This window comes from Oryctolagus cuniculus, chromosome 1 (genome assembly GCF_964237555.1).
Source record: "Oryctolagus cuniculus chromosome 1, mOryCun1.1, whole genome shotgun sequence".
In the NCBI taxonomy this organism is placed as follows: domain Eukaryota; kingdom Metazoa; phylum Chordata; class Mammalia; order Lagomorpha; family Leporidae; genus Oryctolagus; species Oryctolagus cuniculus.
Window position 1 is genome coordinate 146356394 of NC_091432.1, and position 26647 is coordinate 146383040.

The following is a 26647-nucleotide window of genomic DNA, read 5'->3' on the forward strand; positions in this document are numbered from 1 at the left end:
TTGGCTTAATTTTTCCTTCTTCTATCTAGGAACATAAACTACTTTTCAGAAAACTCTTATTTATGTATAACATTTTTAGGGCAGTATTAATGCTTATTCTTATTAACTGCAAAATCATGTAGTTCCTTTGCTGCAAAAGACAATCACCTTTAGGTTAAACTACCTCAAGAAATAGATTTTAAATGATTTTGGGAGAGGGAAAATAACGTTACAGACGTGTAAGCAGGGATGGAGGGTTTGGATTTCAACTCTAAGAATGGTAAATAGTGTCTCATTCTTTAGAGCAGGGCCACCTAAGTTTTCACTATTGCATTGGTTACTTGAATCAGATATTTCTGGTGGTTAGACCATCAAGCAGCACCCCAGGCTCCAGCTACTAGATGCCAATCATGCTGGCATTCTGCCTCCCAGCTGTGACCATCAGCAGGTCTGAAGATGTCCTGGGGCAGAAGCTGGAGTAGGACCTCAGCTGCTTCAGAACAAGTACTCCAGAGGAAATTGACTTAATTTCTAAAATGAAAGAGGTCTGACTACCAATTGTGGAGGGGAGATTGCAGTGTGATTAAAGTAATGAAGGTACCAACAGGAGTGACAGAACAGGAAGAGCCCAGGGATCAGGAACAAGCTGGGCAAATCACCACTCTGGCACCTGCTTCCACTTCTGTACTGGGTAGAGTTGACAATTCTGATCAATGAGGCTGCTGTGAGGAATGAATAATGGGAATGTAGGAACGATAAAGGTCCTTGGAGTATAGGTAACTATTATACTGGACAATTATTGGCTTCTGAGAAAAACTAACAATTATCAAGTCCTTCAAAATAAAACAGTGGTAATCATTCTGAAATTAAAATATTCTAAAGTTCCAAGTGCTTGAATAAAATAAATGTTTCTACAATTTAACAAAGAAAATGTTATTTTATGGCACTTACAAGGACATATGTAGAAGTCAAATGTTCATTGGCAATGGGAAAATTCAATTTTTGGAATTAGTAACTAAAATCATAAGGTTAATGCTAAGGTTATAATTACATAAACAAACACATTAATTTAAGATGTAAATAGTAGGGCTTAGAAGTTAACATTAGAAAAGAAGAAAAAAAAAAACCAGAACAAAAAGTTTTAAATACTATAAATGATTCCTGAAATCCCTGCAACTAATTTCCTGCAGTTAATGTTTGTGTTTCTCATTCCACAGCTGCAAGCCATATTCGGTCATAGGTCTGCAAGACAAATCACTTATAAAAATCATAAACAACCAAAAACCAAATTAAAGTTGTCTGCTACAAACACACTTTATGGTAAATAAGAAAAATCACTCACTTGAAATCCATGAAAGATGAAAACAAACTTACTGGGTCCATTGAGAAGGCAGTAAAGTCTCTCAATGACCATCCCTCTTTATTTCTTCCCAATTAATACAAAAACAAATCATCATCAGAATTCATGAAACATACTTTAAGAAAATCACTTATTGAAGTCACTAAAATAAAAGATTTTTAAAAACCACAGTGTCATTCCTCTTAAGCTGCCACACGATTTCTCTCCTCTCCTAATTCTGTCTCTTGTTGAAACAATTTATCTAATCCGTCTTCAGTACCCTCCTACTCACATGGACTTTAACCTACTGATTGTGACCTAACAATTCTCTTAACTATATGTTCCCCAAATCATGTTACATGAATAACATTAAATAATACATGATGTTTAAAGAATACTTTTAGACATCTTCCAAATGCCTTACTTACATGTACTCCTTACAATAATATTGTGAGGTATAGGCACTTTCACTTTTACTTGTTTTTTTTTTTAGGTTTTGGAACTGAAGAAGAAAGAGTAAATAACTTGGGACAGATATGGGATTTGAATTTAGGAGTTTAACCTCATACTTTTAACTATGGCACACTAGTTCTTCATCCTTGAAACTCTACTCATTTGGCTAACACACCCCATGCCTTATTGGTCATCCTTTAGTGGCTAGTGTTTCCAATATTATTTTGGTCTCTTTTCTCTGTCCCCCCAAAAAGTTAATCCAGTCCAAGATTGCAACCATTTCCTCTGTGTTGAGGCCTCTGAAATCCACATTTCAGATGCTGAACTCTCTCTTGAGTGACAAACTTTTAGAAGTAAACCCAAACATTTGGTGCCATGAAACTCAATCAAAACCAGCACCATAAACAATTTCCCTCAAACCTGTCCTTTCTGGAGTTTACCTTTTCCCCCAACCATACACATTTTAAATCTCCAGGAGCCTCTATCCTTGACCCTCAAGCAGCTCCATGGCCAACCTGGAACCACATCATGCACCACCTCCCTACAAACCTTCTTGGACCATTCCTTCCATCTCTCCCTACATAACAGTCACATTACCTCCTAGTTGTAGCATCCAACCAACCACATTAACCAACATCCATCTGAACTGACCGTGTTACTTCCTTCATCAAAAGTGTGTGACAGCTCACAGATTATTGAATTACAACTTCTCAATCTACTTTTTAAGACCGTGATCTACATTCAAATGATGATTTCTGAATGGTTCATTATACTAGTCTAGCTCAAGATTACTTGCTCTTTCTCAAACACCCTTTGCATTTTCTGGTGTGTATCTTTGTGTTCACACCACTCTTCCATCTGTGACAAACCTTACCCAACAAGAAATGTCCACCAAGAAGTCATACATTTGAGCTCAACCTCCCGATTCTCCCATCAACAGATGTGCAGTTTATCCCTTCCCCCAACCCCCAAATCTCCCCAGGATTTTTACTGTGCTCTTTCATAATTACATTGATCCAACTTACAGCTATTTGTATATTAGTCTTTTCTAACACATTCTCCAGAGGATTTTAGACATCTTGGTTGCAAGGACTGTGAATCAGTTGATTTTAGTATCTCTTTCACTTCCTCACCAAAGGCTAGAACAATATGAATTCCTGAATTAAAAGGCTGCAGAAAGCTTATTAGTGAAGGAAAAGCATTGTGGTGCAGCAGATTAAGCCACCATTGGTTGGAGTCTGCCTGCTCCACTTCTGATCCAGCTCCCTGCTGGTGCACCTGGGAAGGCAGTAGGTAATAACCCAATTACCCAGGCCACTGCCACCCATGTGGAAGACTTGAATGAAGTTCCTGGCTTTATTTATTTATTTTTTTGACAGGCAGAGTTAGACAGTGAGAGAGAGAGAGAGACAGAGAGAAAGAACCCCCCACAAATGGCCGCCACGGCTGGCGCACTGCGCCCGTTCAAAGCCAGGAGCCAGCTACTTCCTCCTGGTCTCCCGTGTGGGTGCAGGGCCCAAGGACTTGGGCCATCCTCCACTGCCTTTCCGGGCCACAGCAGAGAGCTGGACTGGAAGAGGAGCAACCAGGACAGAATCCGGCGCCCCAGCCGGGACTAGAACCCGGGGTGCTGGTGCTTCAAGCAGAGGATTAGCCTAGTGAGCCATGGCGCCAGCCAAATTCCTGGCTTTAGCTGGCTCAGCGCTGGTTGTGGCAGTCATTTGAGGCATGAACCAGCAAACGGAAGATCTCTAACTCTGCTTTTCAAATAAATAAATCATTGAAGAAAGGTAAAAACCTTTTATCCTTATCCCAGAAACACAGGATGTTCTTATCCCACTCTGGCAGCTTGTGGCACGGCCTCGGACTACACCACTATGCTCTACATTACACGGAGGTCAGGCAAACATACTTTTTTCTACATATTATCATTCAGTGTTACGGAAGGCATCTATTAGTTTCTATCACAGAGGGAGCTCTGAAACATGCTCATATCACCATGGACCAGTGCTGTAACAAGGACATTAGAAGAGCTGCTTTAAAATGAACCTATACAAGAACTGAGGAAGAAGTCACAGAGGCCTAAAGAAGCAGAAACAGGGATGGCTCAGAACAAAGAAAAACAAAAACAAAAACATGACATCCTTGGATTTACAGGCAAAGCCCAAGGGTTGTGTGAAATTCTAATGTTAAAAATTGTATTTTAACTGCTCAGAGTTCAGCAGAGTACAGTATACTATGTAGACAGTTTTTTTTTCCCCCTCTCAAGACTTGAACTTTGTCTCTTCATTCTCTCCTAGACTATAGTTTTTGGTAAGAAATCAGCTATGAGTCTAACTGGAGATCCTCTGAAGGTAATCTGGTGTTTCTCTAGTGCACATTAAAAACTACTGAATTGTAGGAATTCTAGATGCAAGACCTTTATCAGATATGATTTTTCAAAATTCTTTCACATTCTGTTTTTACTTTCTGAATAGAATTCTTTGACATACCACAAAGGTTTCAGTGTTGTAATATCCAATTTATTTGTTATTTATGCTTTTGGTGTCACATGTAAGACATCATTGCATATCATTTAGAGTTTCACAGTTTTGGGGTGGGCATTTGGTTTCATGGTTAAGATGGCACTTGGGATGCTTGTATCCAATACTGGAGTATCTGGGTATGAGTCCTAGCTTCACTCATAGCTTCCTGCTAATACACACCATGGGAGGCCTCAGGTTACAGCTCCAGTGGGTCTCTGCAACCCATATGGGAGATCTGGATTGACTTCCCGGCTTACGACTTTAACCTGGCTCAGCCCTGGCGGTTGTGGACATTTGGGGAGTAAACTGGTGGATGGGGAATCTGTTTCTCCCTTTCCACCTCTCAAATAAATTTAAAAAATACATAAAACTTTAAGAGTTTAACAGTTTTAGCTGTAACACTTAGATTTTTATTTCATTTTAAGGAATGGTTTTCATATGGTGTGATGTACATATCCAGCTGTTCCAGCACCACCATTCAAAGAAAGAAAAGACAGAAAGAGGGCTCATAAAATCCTGTCCCTCCTGCAACAGACCACGTATTCATCTCCAACCACAGGTTGTTCCACGCAGCTCCAAACCAACCAGGAACAAAGAACCTAACCACAAAAGACCCCCTCCTGCTCTGTTAAGGAATTTTCCCAACTCATTCATGAGCATGGCCAGAACAGTCCAGGACAACTGATATATGAGCTTCCTGGGGAGGCAACAGTGAGCAACACCACCTTTTAAATGTGTTGTGCGCAACAGAAGGGACATCATTTGTACAGAACAACAAGCCAGGTGCAAACTGAAGTGTAGTGGGCTGAGGAGGAGGAGACAGAGACCTGCTTTGCTGGAGTAAAAGTCCCTTTTCTTCAATGCTGATGACTCAATGATAATCCTAATATGCTGAGCATCACCTTGAAAAGTGTGTTTTCTGGGACCATTTACAAAGTTTCCTCCACAGACACAGGGTCATTGGTTTGTTACTAGTATTTTCTGCTCAAATAATTTTCTTTTACCCTTTTCCCCTCTGTATTTTCATATATTCCTTTTTCTTTTATTTGTCTACATTTTTTTAGTGCACTTCAACAAACCAATTAATTCACGGGCTACCTTTCCATCACTTGTCCTGTCATTTGATTAAAGGGTAAAACAACATGCCTTTCTTGGTAAAATTATAATTCTTGAGATTGAAATTGTACCCAGGTATTGGGGAAACTGGGCTCTCCAGTGTGATGCGGCTTTTTAATTGCATTTTTTTAAACTGAAACATTTTTTATTTGAAACATTTTTATTTGAAAGGTAGAATTACAGAGAGAGACAGAAATCTTCCATCCACTGGCTCACTCCCCAGATGACCACAATGGTCGGGGACGGGCCAGGCCAAAGCCAGGAGCTTCGTCTGGGCCTCCCATGTAGGTGGCAGAGACTCGAGTACTTGGGTCACTTTCTGCTGCTTTTTCATGCCATTAGCAGGGAGCTGGATGGGAAGTAGAAAAGCCAGGACTTGACCCGGCCCCCATGTGGGATGCTGGCATTGCAGGCAACCTTACCTGCTATGCCACAATGCCAGGCCCAGTGTGATAACTTCTGTTCCCACTTTGCTGAAAGTTGTCAGCATGCCAATGCTGTGTTCAACTTTATAAATGCCTTCTCTTTATTTGAGGAGAGGACCAGTTCTTTTGTTTTTTGTTTTTTATCCTATGAATCACAATAGCCATTTTCAAATCAGTGTGGAGTTCTTGGAACAGATCTTATTTGCTCATAATATACTTCTTTTATATACCTAAATTATGCTTAATTTACCATTTGCTGGAATGTAATTTAATGTTTTTGTGATGCTCTTGTCATATTTTAAGTTATTTTGACCCATAAAAATACCACCTTCTGATTTTTAAACTGTAACTGCAATTAGAACACCAAAAATCATTGAAAATAATTTAATATCAAATGCAGTAACCAACTGTCCAATTGCTCCACAAATTTTAAACCTAATTTATTTGAAACAAGACTGAAATAAGGCCCATGCAGATATCTTTATAAGCTGAAAATATCATTTAAAAATATTTCTATTTATTTGAGAGCCAGAGAGAGACAAGGGCAGACAGAGTGAGCTCCCATCTACTGGTTCACTCCTCAAATGGCTGCAACAGTTATGGCTGGGCCAGGCACACAAGCCAGGCACAAGGAACTCATTCTGAAGCTCCCAAGTGTGTGGCAGGGAGGCAACCACTTGTACCATCATCTGTTGCCTCCCAGGGCTGCAGCTGGAACCTGGAGTAGAGACAGTAGAAACCAGGTACTTCAATATAGGATACAGGTGTCTTAACTGGCATGTGAACCACCAGGCCAAACACTTGCCCCTTACATATCTTTGAAAACTTTTCTGTTTAACACTTAAGTTTTCTCTCTATCATCTCTTTTTTTCCCTTCTAGGTGGTTTGTCCAGTCTAGTTTTGCAGGTGAAACATGTAGTATAAAACATACTCCTCTGTCTTTAGTACTTCCTGTGAGTTAGTAGTTGAATCCATTGATTTTTTTAAAAACAAGATTTATTTATTTATTTGAAAAACAGAGCAACAGAGAGGGAGGGAGAGGCAGAGATGGATCTTCTATTCTCTGGTTCACTCCCCAAGTGGTTGCAACAGCCAGGTCAGGGATAGGCTGAAGACAGGAGTCAGGAACTCCGTCCTGGTCTCCCACACAGGTGGCAGGGGCCCAAGCACTTGGGTCATCTTCCCAGGTACATTGGAAGGAAGTTGGAATGGAAGTGCACAGAAATGGAGCCAGCATTGTGGCACAGCAGGTTGAGTCTCTGTCTGCGATGCCAGCATCCCCTATAGGTGGTGGTTTGTGACCTGGCTGCTCCACATCCAATATAGCTCCCTGCTGTTGTACTGGGGAAAACAGTGGAAGATGGCCTAAGTACTTGACTCTCTGCAACCAAGTGGGACACCCAAATGAAGCTCCTGGTTCCTGGCTTTGGACTGGTTCAGCTCCAGCCATTGTGGCCATTTGGGGAGTGAACCAGTGGATGGAAGCTCTCTTTTTCTTTCTCTGCTTCTCTTTTCTCTGTAACTCTTTCAAATAAAAAAAAAAAGTGCAGAGTACTTAGGACTTAAACTGGTACTCCAATATGAGATGCCCATTTGGTAAATGACAGCTTAACTTACTGTGCCACAACACTGGCCTCCATTCTGCAAACAGAAAAATAAACATGATGTTTAAGTATGCAGTTTGACAAGTTTACAACTAAAGACATAGAATGAGCAATCAGATGAAGGTAAGATCACTGAAGGCTCCCTTCTCTGCACTGCCTGCTAGTTGTGGGGAGCAACTCGGACTAGACTAAGTTACTGGAATTAGGACTTATTCTATGCATCTGCTCTCCCACAATATGGCGCTGGGAGAGGAGAAAACAGCTTCTACACAGCTGCCTCCAGTTCAGCCAATAAACTGTAGGACTTGCTCCTGATTGGAGAGCGGCGTGCTCGGCGTGTGGGCAGCCGAGTTGGGATTGGCAGAGGAGGACTATAAAGGAGGAGAGAGACGGCATGCACCAGGAACATCTAAGGGGAACACCTAAGGGGAACACCTGTGCAGCCCCCGAGAGAGCCGGCCGGCGGTGTGCCGCTCCCCTGCGGAAGTGGGGAATGTGGCCAGGGGGAACTGCCCTTCCACGGAGGTGGAGGGGATAGTAGCCAACCCGGGAAGAACCAGCAGCAAACCCGGGGAGGGCCGAGCAGACGAAAGAACAGCGCAGGGTCCTGTGTTGCTCCTCCACGAAGAGGGGGAGCGACAGCTAGTGTGGATTTATTTTTATGTTTGCATTTACAGTATAAATGTAACCACACTCATACTATACATGCTTGCTCTTGATCATGGAGACTTGCAAAAGGAGGATACTGCAATGTGCAGCTCTGAGCTTCGCTCGGCCCCTTCTGGGATTCTGACTCACAAGCAAAGCAACAGAGTGTGGAGTTCCCCACCCAGACAATCTTAGGCAACATGAAATTGAGACGATTCACCAGTATCACACTGCAGGTTGCGCTGTTGCCCAGGCTGCTAAATCTTCCAGGAATGAGCTTCCAAGCTGGGGAGGTCCCTGCGTAGTTCCAACAAGAGGACACTTCCTACACGTCCCACCAGGCAGAACTCTTAGTATCAATTAACTTCTGATAGTTACTGAAGACACAGATAAACCAGAGCAAAATGTGGTAACTCAGGTTATTTGTACTCGGAAAGAAGAGACATGGTGCGTTCATATTCTACAGGAGGTCACGGGCTACCCTCCACAGCCATTCGTGCTCAGATCTCATGGTAGTGCCCTGCACAACTACAGAATTTCTCCGGCAGCTATTATGAAATTACTTCAAGTAATAGGAGCTGTACTGGTTTACTTAAGATGGATATAAATTTACAAATATTCAAAACTGAGCACTGATTAATTTTTCTTCCTTACAGTTTAAGAGGACTAGTACGCTGTGATTAAAATTAGTCGAAGGGTCTACGGCCATACCACCCTGAACGCGCCGCGCCCTATCTCGTCTAAAATTAGTCAAAGGAATGACATCTGAAAATCCATTTTCCTGCCTCTCAGCAGGCAACCCTTTCTTTCTGCTTCTCCTCACCCTCCTCTCCAAGTGTTGCCAACGCCGTCCATCTACTCACTTGATCTGCTCTAGACATACTCACCTCATATTTTGCACCAGGAGTATAATCTTCTCCTCAAAACCCCTTTTTAATAAAGCTGTCTTAGTAACTATTAACCTGAATACAACAAATGGAAATCCTGCTTCTGGGTACATGCATCCCCTACTCCAGTCCACAGCTCTCATCATTCCAGCGCTTTGAAGAAATCAAAGGGTTCCTTTCACCTAAAAGGTACCTGTATCATATTATATACCTCCTTAGAAAATACAAAAGATGAGGAACAAGTCTTAAGGGTGACTCCAAGGATCTTAAGATGAGCTTGAGGAAGAGGGTTAGACATAAACAGGATGCCCTACAGCAGGGGTGGGAAGCCTTTTTTCTGACAAGGCCATTTAGATTTATAACATCATTCACAGGCCATATAAAATTATCCAAGTCAAAAATCAGCATGCTATAGATTGATTTTGGGTCCTGCATATAGGTGGCCTTGGCAGGGCTAGATCAAGTGATTTTGTGGACCTTATACTACTTGATGGCCAGATGTTCCCCACCCTTGCCCTAAAATAACAGGAAGACAAAGAAAACGTAGAACAGAAAGCCAAGGGAGCCACACAACTTTGGGTCTGGAGCAGCCTCAGCTAAATTCCTTTAATCTAAGATGAAAACTGACCCCCAGAGAAAGAAGACGTCAGACCATGGACTCAGGAAAAACTGAGGCCCAGGCCTCCAGTGGTGGTAGCCACTGTGATCTATAGCTATAGGGGTTCTACCATCTCTGCCCATTAAGAAACCACAGAAAAGCTTGTTTTCTGCATATTTTTTTAAAGATACACCTTTTAAAGTGTTTTTCTTTTTTTGCAAAGTGAGTCCATTACATTTACTGGACAAATTACCTAATTTTCACCATGGGAGGGCAGTCTTATTCTAATATGTTGCAAAAGCCTGAAAATAAAGAAAACAAAGTCAGATATATTTAACAATAATCTTATGGCCAAGTAAGGTAACATTGCAGGCAGAACTGTAAATTTCCTGTTAGAGATGCCACCTGCTTTCACCTGGCCAGCCCTCTTCCCAGGCCAGCTAGGTAATGGAAATAAACAGGGTGCCTTCCCCAAAGGGTTCACACCTCCTTTATGATGTATCCCCTGTGAAGAGAAAGAAAGCTCTGGGCCTCATAACTGGCAAGTCCTTAAAGCCCACCTGATTATTATCAGGCCCCTTCTGTCAGGTTCTATTTGTCCCTCAATTGGAAAACTTACTTGTGTTTAGACACCAGCTTTCTTAGGTCCTTCAATAATGACTCTGTCCTTTGTTCTAGACCCTATCTAGCCCACCTGGGGCATCATTCCTTTGTAATCACAGCCTCTACTCTAACATCAATGGCTCTACTCCCTCCTGACCTGTGATGGGAGTGGGAGGGCGGGTACGGGGGAGGGGAGGAAGAACCACTATATTCCTAAAGTTGTACTTATGAAATTTGTATTCATTAAATAAAAGGTTTCTATATATATAATATATATAATATATATAGCATTATCACTTTCCAAAGTACACATTCACTATAAAATAGACATAAATTCTCAATAACATTATAATTAAAATTATAAAAAAGGGACAGACTATTGAAAAACTGGAATAAGAACGATGCTTTGTATATTTATCAAGTATCTAATCTAAGTCATTTATAATACTTAAAAAAAAAAAAAAAACACAGCACAGCACTGAGTATTTACCAAGCCCAACCATGCGAAAACCATAGATGCTATGCTCAAGTAGCAAGCACTTGATCACTACCAAGCCTCATGATGGTACAAGGGGACACATCAATGTTGCAAATTATATGGAAATGCAAAGTACTTACAACAGTGAAACAGCTTGGAAAAAGAACAAAGTGTTGTCAATGTTTACTACCTGATGGCCAAACTTACTGGGAAGCTGCCATAACCAGCATAGCTTGGTACTTATGCAAGGCAGACACATACATTAGTGGAACAGAGATGAGAATATGACACAAACCTACATCTCCATGGTTACCTGATCTTTCACAAAGATATCAAGGCAATTCAATAGAGAAGTAGCTGTCATTGCTTCTCAGCCTTCTGGCTAAGATCAAGTGAGAAATAATTGTCTTTTCAACAAATGGTGCTGAGACAATTGGATATTAACTTGCAAAAAAAGTGGACTTAGACCCTAACCTTATACCATATACAAAAATTAACTCAAAATAGATCATAGACATAAATACTAGTATAAGAGACAAAACTATACAACTTTTAGAACAAATAAGAAGAAATCTTAAGGATCTCGTTTGGGCAAAGAGTTCTTTGACTTGAAACCAAAAGCATGAACTAGAAAACACAAAAATTACTGGGGTGGGTGTTTGTATAGCACTTAAGATGTTGCTATTTTTTGAGTCTTGGCTCCATATCCAATTCCAACTTCCTGTTAATGCATGCCCCCAAAGACAGTGGGTGGTAGATCAAATACTTGGATCTTTGCTACCAATACAGGAATCCTGAGCTTCTGGCTTTGGCCTGGAGTAGGTCTGGCTGTTGTGGGCATTTGGGGAGTGTGTCAGCAGATGGAAGATACAGCTCTGTCTCCATCTTTCTTTCAAATAAGAATAAACACTTTTTAAAGAGAAAAAATTTTCAATTTATCCTTCAGAAATATTGGCAAGCACATACAAACAGCACAATACTCTAGGCCCATGTTGTACTTTCTTTATCCTTGTTCTTCTGGAATCATCCATACATTCATTTTCCACAGAGCAATCCTTGTTTCTTTCAGGAAAGTTGATAGAAACCAATTTCTGGCCGGCGCCACGGCTCACTGGGTTCTAGTCCCGGTCAGGGCGCCGGATTCTGCCTGGTTGCCCCTCTTCCAGGCCAGTTCTCTGCTGCTGTGGCCCGGGAGTGCAGTGGAAGATGGCCCAAGTCCTTGGGCCCTGCACCCCATGGGAGACCAGGATAAGCACCTGGTTCCTGCCATCGGATCAGCACGGTGCGCCGGTCGCAGCGCACTGGCCACGGCGGCCATTGGAGGGTGAACCAATGGCAAAGGAAAACCTTTCTCTCTCACTGTCCACTCTGCCTGTCAAAAAAAAAAAAAAAAAAAAAAAAAAGGAAACCAAGTTCTGTTTTCTAGGTGTCATTGCAATTGTCTTTTTTTTCTAAAGATTTATTTATTTATTTATTTGAAAGTCAGAGTTATACAGAGAGAGAAGGAGAGGCAGAGAGAGATCGTCCATCCACTAATTCACTCCCTGATTGGCCACAACAGCCAGAGCTGTGCAGATCTGAAGCCAGGAGCCAGGAGTTTCCTCCGGGTCTTCCCATGAGGGTGCAGGGGCCCAAGGACTTGGGCCATTTTCTACTGCTTTCCCAGGCCATAGCAGAGCTGGATCGGAAGTGGAGCAGCTGGGTCTCGAACCTGCGCCCATAAGGGATGCCAGCACTGCAAGAGGCAGCTTTACCCGCTCTGCCACAGTGCAGGACAGTTGTGATGTTTTTGATTCTAGGTCCTTTCAGCTATAGAGCAAGGAGATATCTGTGTGAAAATTAACCCCCTGGGGCCAGCACTGTGGTGCAGCAGGTTAAAGCCCTGGCCTGAAGTGTCAGCATCCCATATGGGTGCTGGTTCAAGTCCCGGCTGCTCCTCTTCAAATCCAGCTTTCTGCTATGGCCTGGGAAAGCAGTAGAAGATGGCCCAAGTCCTTGGGCGCCTGCGCCCACATGGGAGACCCAGAGGAAGCTCTTGGCTTCGGATCGGCACAGCTTTGGCCATTGCGGTCATCTGGGGAGTGAACCAGCAGATGGAAGACCTCTCTCTGTGTCTCTACCTCTCTCTGTAACTCTTTCAAATAAATAAAATAAATCTTAAAAAAAAAAAAAAAAAAACTAACCCCTGTGCATACACATATCTACAAACACACCTGAATATTGCCATTGTCTGTATATATAGTTAAATAGGAGTTCATATTAACGTGTCCAACTCTAAACCATTGTCTCATGGATCATTCTTGCCACTACCCTTAACAGAAACCTCCCACTCCACCAGAAAAATACCTGGCTCTTACCACTGCTATACAGTTCTAAACTGCTGTGTCACAGTTCACAGACACAGTATTGTCTTAAGTACTCCTTGACTCTTTTGTTTTTATGCCTCTATCCTGCTCTGTTTTTCTTCCATTATTCCTGCACCACTTAGTAAATGTGATTCACTTTCTGTGATGATAGGATTATCACTGCTGAGCCCCCAGTACCTAAAACTCCTTGCACAAAGTAGGTGTTCAATAAATGAGTTAAACACATGAACAAATGAAATGAATAAATAAAAATTTTGCTTATTATGTTAATTAAACAAGTCTTGGAGGGCTTTTCTAGCCAGCACTTACATCACTCAACTTTGAGATACCCTATATACTTCAATCAAATGATATGACAGACTTTTCACCAATTCAACTGACTTGTCTCCTCACATGCTGTATTTTAACCACAAAACCAAAACAGTTAGCTATCAAAACCACCACATCAGAATATAGTTCCTACTTTTCATTTATAGCCTCACATTGCCAACCCAGTTTCAATTTTTTAGACAGTTTTGGTGCTATGTGCTCTGCCTATTGATAAATATTCTTACTCACATTTGTTAGAAATATGAACAATAGAATCCCTATCATAAATTCAACTCACAGAATTAAAATGAGGAATTATAAAAATAATAAGCTGTTGATTTCAAATTAATCTTTCAAAAGAACTGTGAAGGCATGTAAAGTAATTTTTGGAAAAAGTACACAGATTTGCTCTCTTTTGCCTGGTGTGGAGGCCTGAGGGTCAAGAACAGAGATACTAATAGGAAACATATGGGAAAGATCAGTAACAAGATGGAATCTTGGTCCAAATGTGGTCTGCTATGTTTTACATACCAATGTCTCAAACCAGTGACTAGATTTTTACAATACTGCTAAAGCATGACTTTAAAAACTGTATACTTTTCTTAAATCTTAAGATTAACAAAATAAATCTTGTGAATTCTTTGTAAAAATCTAATGGAAAACACTGTTTTAAAGAAACAAAAATGAACTCCAAGATTCATTTTACCTTATTTACACAAGCTTGAAAGAATTCTCCCCAAAATAAACTCAACATCCACTGCCAAGAGACACACATGTTAACTCTCTGTTTGAAATACGAAAATTTAACATTTAAGCAGTTAACTGTTAACCCTTCGAGAGTGCTCAGTGAAATGAGAACATTTTTCTCAATCTGCAAATTGAATGCAACAGGAATATAGCAACAGAAACTTTCCACCTCCTTTTATCCAGCAGTATACAATTGTTTTGTGCACCAATGAAAACAGGCAAATCGGAGATGCAGTTTCAGAAGATGAAGCACTGACTTCCATAGTCACGATACTTCTATTTCACAAGTTATTAGATGTCATCCTGGTGGGTAAATTTGGGAACATTAAGGGGATAGCTGATAGAAAAGAAGGTGTAAGTATCTGCATAGAAAAATTATATACTTAATCTGTGTAGCTGACGATTGATTACATTTTAAACATAAAGTAGATGTGAAAGGCTACATGTTTCTGATCTTAATTCCTTGTTTGAACAAAGGGAAGCACTGATCTGAAAATAACGTGCTGGCTAGCCCAGAGACAAGACAATTTTGAGTTCTACCTTAAATTGCAGATACTGGGCTCCTTGTTACAGTGGACCTTAATTTGAGGAATTCTTTGGCATGAAAATGAAAATGAAAACAGTAATCAGTACATGCTGTTTCATTTAGCTCTGTTTGCCTTTCATATTGGAGGAAATTCTTGCCACACCTCAAACCAAAATTAAGAGTAAAAGAAAGAAGTCAGCCACATAAATCTGACCGAGAACACAAACATGTTAATTTAAATCCACAAAGCTTTGTATAATGAAAAGAAAGATATAATTTTAACTCAACCCAAGTGTTTTCCAAGCAGATTGTATTTGCTTAAATTGCTACAGTAACTCAAGGAACAGCCCTGTCTGCATACAGAGTTACTGTGGATTTTTAAGAGACTCAGTTAAAGAATTTAGGAATTTCTGAATCATTTAAAGGATTTGCAAATTCATCAACCCCTGAAAACTAACACAAACTCAACAGGTATGATGATAAAAACAATTTTCAATTTTTAAAGAATGTATTCCTATTGTTAAAATTAAGTATACTGAATTTGTTTAGTTTTAAAGTAGACTGTAGCTATCACAAAAGCACAACTTTTGGAAACAAAATGTGGTAAAAGTTACATCAAAACTTTGATTAAGGAATGTGTTCATGGAAAGAAGTAGTAAAGTGAGTTTAATTTTCTAATTTAAGATGTATCCAATAAACAGTCTTTGTTTAGTTTTTTTTTTTTAAAATACATTAAATGAAAGGAAAGAATCTCAGTTAAAGGAATAGATTTCTCTTACTTTGGGGTCTCTTTCTCTCTATTACGTGAGCAGTGCTGGAGATTCCAGTTGCAGGGAAGATGGGTATTTGCACAAATTTCACTCAAGATTTTTCCAAAATTTTTATATTAGACCAAGTCTCTGATACTGAATGTTTTTTATTTCATTTTCCTCTTAAAAGACAGACATGAATTCTTTATCTAGTCTATTAAAGGAGCTGGTCACTTGGTTTCAGTTCTTAAGATTTAATTGTAATCTAGCTAATAACAATTGAGACATTCATGTTTCTATAGTGAACTAATTTTACAGAGTAAAATTTAAAAATATTTTAGGCAAAATCCTGAATCACATGCTATAATTTGTTTTCTTATATACTAGTTTCTATGGCATACCAATAAAATAATTATATCTTTAAAGTAATTTAAAAAGCCTTTCATATGAAGTTTTTATTTTAAACCTTCCAGAATTGGTTAAATCATACCTCACCTGCATAAATAATTTCAACTAGAACTTGTATTGATGAAAGTATGAGAGCTTTTTTTCAAGTAACTAAAATATTATAAACATAGCACTTTTGATAATTTTTAAAAACCAATAATATATATTTTACTTTGCTTCAAATTTCCTTTTTCATCTTTGTTATGCAGAGAATGTAATAAGAAAGAGAGGAATACATTATCAAAACCTCTGTTACTATGTTCATTTAAAGAAACCACCAAGGTTAAAAAAAAAAAAAAGCCAAGCAATTATCATTATCAACATTATTAGAGATGGGTATTCCTCATGACACATAACCTCTGATTTATTAATTTAATCATTCACTCAACCAGCCTCTGAGCACTTACATACGTTTTGCACTAGATTCTGTTAAAAACCAGAAATCAGGAAATGGGATGGCTGGTATTGAGTTCTACCTTTTTGCTGTGAATTATCCTATAGGGATCAAGGTATAGACTGTAGAATACAAAAAGCAGAAGCAACGAAATATGCAAGTGGCTAAGAACAGGTTAGCTGGAATAAAAATTTTAGATAAAATGAAAACACAGATCATAACAGGGAGAATTATCACAAGGGAAGAGGAACAGAAATCAATGAGCATGTGGATAGAAACAGGATGAATTTCAGACCTGAAAACTGCAGGAGGACAGGGGCAGAGGAGAAATCGCTCCTCAGGAAAAGGCCTTCTCCATAGGTGACCAGGAACTATAAAGTCAAACATGAAGAAGTCCTTTGCTTTCAGAGGATCCAATTGTCAAGTCCTGGTTCTGGGCCAAAGGTATCATCTAGGTTTCCTTCTTTCCCAACATCTTTCATAACTGTTGATCAACAGACTCCAGTTTTCAAATGTAAGGCTATTAACTGAAGCTTGCCTATGTTTTTAATACAAGGATAGAGTTCAGATGGGTTTTCTTAGGCAACACTCTTTTGCAAGCTCATCTGTTTGACAGTCAGCCTCAGAGCCTGGTGTATGTAGCTTGGCCCAGTGCAACTGTGATTCTGCCTCCCTCTGTCACCGGTCTTTTAGTAACACAGTAGCCTTATGAAACTCAACTCCAGGGACTATCAAGAGACTGAAACAAAAGATAAACCCTTTAAAATTCAAAATGCTATAATATAAGGGGCACAATAAAATAGTCATGAACCACGTAATGACAGTTCAGTCCAGAGGAGACTGTATACATGACAGGGACCCCATAAGATTATAAGGGGTTGGAAATTTCTGTCTCCTAGTGACGTAACAGTTCCCATTACATCTAGGACAATGCATTACTCACATGTGTGTGCTAATGCTGCTGTAAACAAATCTATTAAGCTGCCAGTCATAACAAATACAGCACATACAATTGTACACAGTACATAATAATGCCAGCAGTGGCTGGAGCCAGGCCAAAGGTGGGGTTAGAAACACAATCTGCGTCTCTCCCATGACAGTCATCAGTGCTACCTCCCTGGGTCTGTATTAGCAGTAAGGTGGAATCAGGAGCCAGAGCTGGAGTTGAGCATTGGCCCTGTATATTCCAATATGGTTGTCTCAACCACTAGGCTAACTGCCTGGCCCTAATTATTTTAGAATTTATTCCTTTTTATTAAAAAAATGTTTAGGAATGGGCAATTTGGCTTCATGTTTAAGATGCCACTTGGGATAGCCAAAACTCATATCACGATGTCTGGGTTCAAGTCTCAGTTCTGTTCCCCATTACATTAGCTTCCTGCTAATGTAAATTCTTGGATGCAGTGGTAATGGCTCAAGTAATTTGACTCCTGCCACATTGTGGAAGACCTGGTTCAGCCCTGGCTATTGTGGGCATTTGAGAAGGGAACCAGCAATGGGGGCACCTGTACTCTCTCTGCCTCTCAAATGAATAAATAAAAATGAAAACAAAAGTGACTGTAAAACAGGATGCCATGCTCCACTGGCAGCAGCCTCATTTATCTTATGTGCAGCATGCCTTGCTTGTAGCACTTCTCTGGGGCTTGTTTCTAATTTCATGTGGCTTTGTTCACCCTGGCTCTAGGAGCAATAAGCCATACCATACAGTATGGATGGGTGGTAGGCTACACTATGTAGATTTGTGTAAGTGTGCTTCATGATGCTTACAGAACAAAAAACCCTCCTCATGATGCATTTATCAGAATGTACCTCCCCATGAAACGGCACAAGGCCACATCTAAAATTATAAAGTATTATGAATGTGTAAGTAAAATTCAGAGGATGTTCTATACCCATTCCTGCTAATTTCTCAAAGTCTAGGTCAAATGGTATCTATAAAAGGCCTCCGTGCTTTCCCAAGCAGGATGGAGCCACAGGCCCCACAGCCTAGCTCAGCAACAACTGCCCTCTGCTCTAGGTTTTGGTTCTCTTTGCTGTGTTTCTTTTCTACCAAACTGCTCTTTACAGACTGTGCCTTCATGTCCTCTTCATTTCTGTGTTCCTCACTAACTTAGCCTAGTGTTTCACCTCCAAAAATAACTCAGGACAACTGTAAACTGAAGTAATTTAACAAAACTGCCTGGGGCCAGCACTATGGCACAGTGGGTTAAAGCCCCAGCCTGCAGCGCCTGCATCCTATATGGGCGCCGGTTCGAGTCCCAGCTGCTCCTCTTCCGATCCAGCTCTCTGCTACGGCCTGGTAAGGCAGTAGAAGATGGCCTAAGTCCAAGGACCCCTGCACCCAAGTGGGAGGCCCAGAAGAAGATCCTGGCTCCTGGCTTTGGATCAGCTCAGCTCTGGCCATTGTGGTCATTTGGGGAGTGAACCAATGGAATGGAAGGGCCATCTTCCACTGCTTTCCCAGGCAGCAGAGAGCTGGATTGGAAGTGAAGCATTCAGTACTAGAACCGGTACCCATATAGGATGCCAGCACTAAAAGCGGCAGCTTTACCCGCTATGCCTCAGAGCTGGCCCCTATAAAGTGTTTTTATACGCACATCCACATAGTGTATCCAGTAATCACCTTTGGTGCCCAAGAGCCCCAGGCAGATCCATGAGGAGCTCCCAGTTCAACAGGAGCTGGTTCTGGCTTGCTGTCAACACTGCCCTTTGGGAAAAGAACAACTTCACTCCTCCCAAGACTCCCCTAGTCCACCCATGAGCATTGCAATGTAACCATCTTAGCTCAAATATGTTAATTCAGTAAATCAGGTACTTATTTTCAGAGTACAAATCCCTTGGGTCAGAATTTAAGCCTTCCAGATTCTGGCTTTCACAGTCTTACTTTACTCCTACAACAGTTAACCACTATTTCCTAAGCATGTTACCTTGTTGTTTTTATGATGTCACTCATCTCTTCTACCTGGAAGCCTCTCCATCTGGTTCTATGAGGATCCTAACACTCATCCAAAGTAAAAGTCAAGGTCAGTGCCATGTCCTTTACGAATGGAATGGGAAACAAAGAGTAACCTTCATGAGTTCCAAAATCACAAATTGTTTAAAAAACAAAAAAGATCACAGCATTCCTATTTTGGGTGGCAAATATGTGAGGTGGCAAAATATATGAGGCTATTTCAAAAAGTCAGTAGAAAAATGGAATTAAGATACATTTATTTTGGTGAAAAAATTTTGAAATCCATGCATAGTTTATTCATAATATGCATTTTCCATGAAATTTTTGAGGATCACTCATATGTATGGATTTTTAAAAATTTTGGGCACCAAAATAAACTTATCCATTAATTCCATTTCCCATGAATTTTTTGAAGTATCCTCATACAAGAAAATATATTAGAATGATCACTTGATATTTCTTTATTAAAGTAAAAGAAGCAAGATTCGTCATCCAAAGCAATGATGGAGAGCGAGATTTTGGAAGTGAGAGAGAGGTGATATACAACATTCAGGGAGAGAAGGAAAGCATGAACTAAAGAGATGCACCTGCACAGCACAGTTGTAATCATGAACTAAGAGAGAGACCACTAGGCTTGGTCCTGTTTTTCTTGAGTCATTCTCAGCTGCTTGAGTCAGGTTTGAGAGAAGGCAGACAACGGAGTAGCTGGAGTTGTAGTTTACCAGATGTCAGGGACCAGACTGTGTAGTGCATGTGCAAAAAAAGTGACAACAGGGATGAACCATGGGGTCCAAGGTGGTAAGAACAAACTGACAATCATGGGAGTTAAGGCTGGGGGTCAGTGAAAAGACACTGGGATCAATATATTTTAGGTACCACTGAAATTCAAGAATTATCACAGCTGGAGTTACTACACTGAGATAGTGGTTAGAATGTAGGATGCCCAAAATTGAGTGTGAGGGGGTTATAGCTTGAGATGAGCAGGTCTTGGATGTGGTTGCATGAGAAGAATGGAGGATGAGATTACCAGCAGAAGAGCTCAGTGACAGAAGAAACCAAGGGTCTCTACCCAAGTAACTAATTCAAACCTAAATACATGTAATATTTCTAGTCTCTGATTTTTTTTGACAAAAAAGAAATAAGAAACCGAGATGTCTCCCAATCTTTATCATATGGGATTCTGTAAGATAAAATGTTTTAATTATTATTTTCTCAATTATATTAATGATAAAAAATAACAGAACATTCAAGATGAGCAGGAGAGAAGTCATTTTATGCATAGATGATGTGTTAGGACATTCACTCTCTCATTAAATCATGGATAATAGTAAAAGAAGAATGACTTTTAAAAACTGTTTCCTAAATAATACACTCATTCCATCTGGAGAGCAGAATTCAACTTGCAAGTACTTTTACATGTACATCTTATACAATACTAACAACCACCAGGTGAGATAACCAAGTCTGATTTTTTTTTTTCAATGTTTATGTATTTTTCACCAACTTGAGAGAAGGAGACACAGAGAGAGAGATTTTCCATCCGTTTTTTTCACTTCTCAAATGCCTTGCAACAGCCAGGACTGGGTCAGGCTGAAGCCGGGGACCAGGAACTCTCTTTGGGTCTTCTACATGGGTGGCAGGGGCCCTAGAACATGAACTATCATCCACGGTTTCCCAGGATATATTAGCAAGAAGTTGGGTGGAAGCAGTGTAGCCAGGCCTTGAGCAGGACTCGAATCAGCACTCCAGAATGGGACATGAGCACTCTGAGCTGAGGATTAACCCACTGTGCCAGAACACTCACCCCCAAAGTACAGTTTAACGACAGTCACAATTTTTATTTGATTGATGAGGCAAAGGGCAGATATATCAAGCAACATGGTTGATGAATGAGGTTTCTAGTCTCCTCCAGGATGTATACCAGCCTTCTCTACATCTTCTGGGGTGAACTCTCTAGAGTCTCCTCCCTTCATGGTCTTTCCCCCAGAATCCTCTTGCTCCCTGCATGTCTCTCTGATCCTCCACTAGACTTCACACCCTGGGAGACAGGATGGTCTGATTTTAATATTTGTCTATCTATAACTTAAGACAAAAATATTAGTGGAAAAAAGGAAGCTGGAATAAAAATATAAAGATTAAAAATATTGGGGCTGGCACTGTGGCTCACTTAGTTAATCCTCCACCTGTAGCGCTAGCATCCCATATGGGCACCGGGTTCTAGTCCCGGTTACTCCTCTTCCAGTCCAGCTCTCTGCTGTGGCCCGGGAAGGCAGTAGAAGATGGCCCAAGTGCTTGGGCCCTTGCACTCGCATGGGAGACCAGGAAGAAGCACCTAGCTCCTGGCTTCGGATCAACACAGCACCGGCTGTAGCAGCCATTTGGGGAGTGAACCAATGGAAGGAAGACCTTTCTGTTTGTCTCTTTCTCTCACTGTCTATAACTCTACCTGTCAAATAAATATAAAAAAAGATTAAAATATTATAAAACTAAAATGTTGTAGAATAAATATTGTGTATATTTGGAATGTGAACTACTCAAACAGAGTTAGAAACAAAACTATTGGGTTCTGGAAACTTTCATGAGGAAAGTTTGAAGGCACAGTTAGGTTTGGACAGAAAAACACTAAGAGGAAACATGATAGTGATTTCTAAATATCTCAAGCACACCATGTTCCTCCAAAGGGCAGAAAAAGGTACCAGCAGAGAGAAGCTGTAATAAGGATTTTAGTTTAACATTAAAACAGAATCTCCTAGGCAAAAGCTCTCAAACTCAAAGATAGGTGTCTCTTTCCATAGTGGCCAGCCCTAAAGAACTGAGCAGCTGGCAAGAAACCCAGCATTTCCAGGGGGACTCTGAGTGGTCACTGAGTGAAGTCATGTCCTCACTGTAAATCTGCACTCCAGTAAGCAAGAGAAACAGATTCTATTAAAAGACAGTTACTTAAAAAAAAAAAAGATAATTACTTATTAAAGGTCTAGAACACCAGACTTTTAATTGTGGTTTGATACGGTATATAATTTAAAAAATTAATTCTACTTCATGGTACTTAAACATTAATTTTGGTTTGAGCACTGCCCATTTTTTCCTGGATATTCTTTTAAACACAGACACAAATATTATAATTTTTCATAACTATCAATTTATACAAGATTTATTCTGACTTTTATTACCTTTTCCCACAATAAATGTCATTTTTCTCTTTGCAATAGGACAAAAAAGAACATGGGCTTTTTAAGTCCAGTGTATGTGTTTCTATTCTCTTTTGGTGTCAGAGTATATAGCCAATACGAAACTTATCAATGGGATGAAGATTATGACCAAGACCCAAGTGAGGAGTACCAACCAGAATTCCCGTTTCATCAAAATATAGAATACGGAGCTCCTTTCCGTCAGTATACTTTAGGCTGTGCCAGGGAATGCTCCTGTCCATCTAACTTTCCAGCATCAATGTACTGTGTCAACCGTAAGCTCAAGACTATCCCAAATATTCCTGCGCACATTCAGCAACTCTACCTTCAGTTCAATGAGATTGAAGCTGTGACTGCAAATCCATTTATCAACGCCACTCATCTTAAAGAAATTAACCTCAGCCACAACAAAATTAAATCTCAAAAAATAGATTATGGTGTGTTTGCCAAGTTTCCAAACCTACTACAACTTCACTTAGAACACAACAATCTAGAAGAATTTCCATCACCTCTTCCTAAATCTCTGGAAAGACTCTTCCTTGGTTACAATAACATCTCTGTGCTGCAGACAGATGCCATGGATGGGCTAGTCAACTTAACCATGCTTGATCTCTGTTACAATCATCTTCACGATTCTGTGTTAAAAGAAAAAATTCTTGCCAAAATGGAAAAATTAATGCAGCTCAACCTATGCCATAACAGATTAGAATCAATGCCTCCTGGTTTGCCTTCTTCACTTATGTATCTATCTTTAGAAAATAACTCAATTTCTTCTATACCGGAAAATTACTTTAAGAAACTTCCAAAACTTCATGCTCTAAGAATTTCACACAACAAACTGCAAGACATCCCATATAACATTTTTAATCTCTCCAACCTTGTAGAGCTCAACGTTGGACATAATAAATTGAAGCAATCATTCTACATTCCAAGAAATTTGGAACACTTATACCTAGAAAATAATGAAATAGAAAGTATGTACATTTTTATTATTTTAAAGATAGAAGGAATAGTATTTTGATCTTTTAAAGAACAATCATGCTTTACACATTGCTAAAAATGGTTTTGAAGTTGGCAAAAGAATTGGTAGAAATTGTTCCCAAATAATGCTGTGCCAAGAAGTCTACTAGATTTTACTATCTTGAATATTGAGAATAATAATTTAGAGTATATGAATAAATATGAGTATCCTAAGTAACATACTGATATTTAAAAAATAAACTATTAATAAAAAAATTGTTGATAGAATCAACTGTTTACAGTTCTGATTTAGGACAAAAGATACAAATTTGAGGAATAAAAATTTGCAATACTGAGGCTGGCACTGTGGCACAGTGGGTTACATCACAGTGCCTGTGATGTCAGCACACTGATGATTTTAAATTTTTTCTTTTGAAAATTTATTACTCAGAAAAGTTAGTAAATCAAATTTATTTTTGTAACATAAAACTCAGAGCTTAATTTTTCACTTTATTATTTAATATAAAAAATTAAAGCTAATTCCACTTAGAGGTATTTTAATGAAATGTATCCCAATAAGAAAATTTAACATAAAATTACAGAAATTAAGCTGTGTGATTAATTTTTAATTTGTATTTTTCAGATATCAATGTAACAGTGATGTGTCCTTCCGTTGACCCACTACATAACCACCATTTAACATATCTTCGTGTAGATCAAAATAAGCTCAAAGAACCAATAAACTCATACATCTTCTTCTGCTTCCCTTACATACACAGTATTTATTATGGTGAACAAAGAAGCACTAATGGTCAAACAATACACCTGAAAACCCAAGTTTTCAGGCGATTTCAAGATGACGATAGTGATGAGCATGATGAAAGTGATGGTGCCCAGGACAGCCACGAGCACGGAGCAGAAGAGCATTTTGACCCTCATTACTATGACAGTCAAGAATGGCAAGAAACTGTATAGATATATACTAACGACTTCACAAAACCTCAGTATTGAAAAATCTAAGCATGTATTGCTCAAAGCAATATATCTAGTATTTCATGTTAGTATGTGATCAGAATTACAATTAAGTTGTTTGTGACATTTATATAATTATATAGGATTAGAACTTACTCAAAGCAACACAAATTTTTAGAAATAAAAATTAGAACAGCCGTAAGCGCAAGACTATCCCAAATCTTCCTGTGCACACTCAGCAACTCTATCTTCAGTTCAATGAAATTGAGCTGTGACTGCAAATTGACTCATCAACACCTCTCATCAAAATCAAAAACTAAGCTTTAAAGGCTTCTTACTCTCCTTAAAAATGGAAATATGTTGAGAAATTCAGTGAGTGTGCCATTTCTATCAGTACTTTTATTATTAATCTATTAGTAATTAGTGATTTTTATTAATAAATTTTCTAGGACTGAGGAGGGAAGTAACATTGGCAGAGAAGACCTGAAAGCCTTGTCCTTTTAATGACTAGAGGACAATGTTTGAATTACAGAAGAGCAAATTAATGTTGAACAGTCATTCATTCAAGCAATAGATTTTTTTTAACCTCATATCAAGAAAAGCTTTCACACTTGTATTTGTGACCTTTTCACTATGGCATCTACCCCCTAGGCTTACCTCTTAGAGCACAAAATTACAGTTTTTGATTTTCAAGGGGCATCTGTGATTATAATATTCATATTTTGATTTTCATCAATAGTTTCTGGCTCATAATTCCTTCTCCAAGGCAGGCCATAGAAATCAGAATTTCTCTTCCTCATAGCAGGTCACAAAAACTCTCCCTGCTCCTTTCTGTCTTAGAGCTGGACAAAAGAAATTTTCTGATCTACTTTTGGCTGCAGTAAGTCACAAGATAATCCTCATTCCAGGGATGTCCTGCCTCATAGCCTGCAGGGTAGAAGGCCGCACAGAGAGGAAAGAAAGAATCTGATCACATAGGCTTTGCAGGGGTTTCCCACCTAGTCTACTAGCAATCATGTCTGTGAAATCAAATGTTGGTAAAAACACAAAAGGACAGGGTCTGCAGAGCTCCTGGATAAATGAATACATGAAGGTTCCTGGAAGGTGCCGCCTGGAAGTGGAATGGAAGTCCTGCACAGTTTCCCCTATACTGTGCACTATGCATATCTTTATCTGTATCCTTTGTAATAAACCAAATGAATACAAGTAATATTTCTCTGAGTTCTGTGCACTCAAGAAAATTAATCAGAACCCAAGAAGGGGATGTTGGGGGACACTGATTTATAGCCAATTGGTCAGAAGCATAAGTAAAGCTACTTAGGGCTTGTGATTGGTATCTAAAGTGGAGTAGGGGTAAGCTTGGAAACTGAGTCCCCAACATGTAGGGTCTGACAGTGTCTCCAGGCAGACAGAGTCAGAATTGAAATGAAAAAATACCAAATTATTGTTCAATGCAGAATTGCTTGGTGTTGGGAGAAGTCCCACATCTTTTGAAGTCATAGGTGTCTTTGTGTTGAGGAAAAAAAATAATAAAAGGTTTCTTTATCCAACATAGATTGTCCTACAATTGATCTAAGACATATAAACTCACAAAATCAAGTAATCTAGCTTTTTGTCTCAGAACACCAAACACACCAAAGAAAATGATACACTCTACATTTGGATAACTAAACACCACAAAATTATCTCATTGTATTTTATCTCATCTGTATTTAAGCAAATTTTAGCAAGTGCTCAAAACTATCTTCATTGCACTCCATTTCAACTGAGATAATTTTTTTTATAGTAAATTCAACTCAAGAAAGGTATCCTTGGGTCCGGCACTGTGCACATCAGGTTAAACTACCAACTGCAGTATTAGCATCTCCGTCCTTGGTCATCTGCACCCAAGTGGGAGGCCAGAATGAAACTATTGGCTCCTGGTTTTAGCCTGGCCCAGCCCTGGCCATTGTAGCCATTTGGGGATTGAACCAGCAGATAGAAGATCTCTTTCTCCCTCTTTCTCTGTAATTCTTTCAAATAAAATAAATTTTAAAACAAGTATCCTTACATTAGTTGCATAAAGATTTACTAATAAATAAGAGCTTTGTTCACAAGGTTATTGTTAGCAAAATAAAATTTCCTCAATATTATTCAACTCTTTTGTCTTCCTAGCACAACACATTAGAAATACATCAGACAACTACATCATGCCAAAGCTGAAAATAGTTCCTTTAAATTTTGATAGCTTTTTTTAAAAAAAGATTTAATTATTTATTTGACAGGAAGAGTTAAAGAGAGGCGTGGGGCGGGGGTGGGTGTAAGGTCTTCCATCTGCTGGTTCACTCCCCAGATGGCCAAAATGGCTGGAGCTGCACCAATCCAAAGTCAGGAGCCAGCAG

The 26647-nt window shown here is 39.5% G+C and overlaps 2 protein-coding genes across 4 annotated transcripts in view; one reads left to right on the forward strand and one right to left on the reverse strand.

Moving 5' to 3' along the window:
- Positions 1 to 26647, reverse strand: part of CENPP (centromere protein P) — a 252206-nt gene that overhangs the window by 138403 nt on the left and 87156 nt on the right. The gene's annotated exons all lie outside the window — the stretch shown is intronic.
- On the forward strand, positions 14750 to 25476 carry OMD (osteomodulin). Its single transcript, XM_008256879.4, has 3 exons — positions 14750 to 15074; positions 22356 to 23308; positions 23938 to 25476. The coding sequence occupies exons 2-3, from the start codon at positions 22369 to 22371 to the stop codon at positions 24267 to 24269; spliced, it is 1272 nt and encodes a 423-aa protein (XP_008255101.2). The 5' UTR covers positions 14750 to 15074; positions 22356 to 22368; the 3' UTR covers positions 24270 to 25476.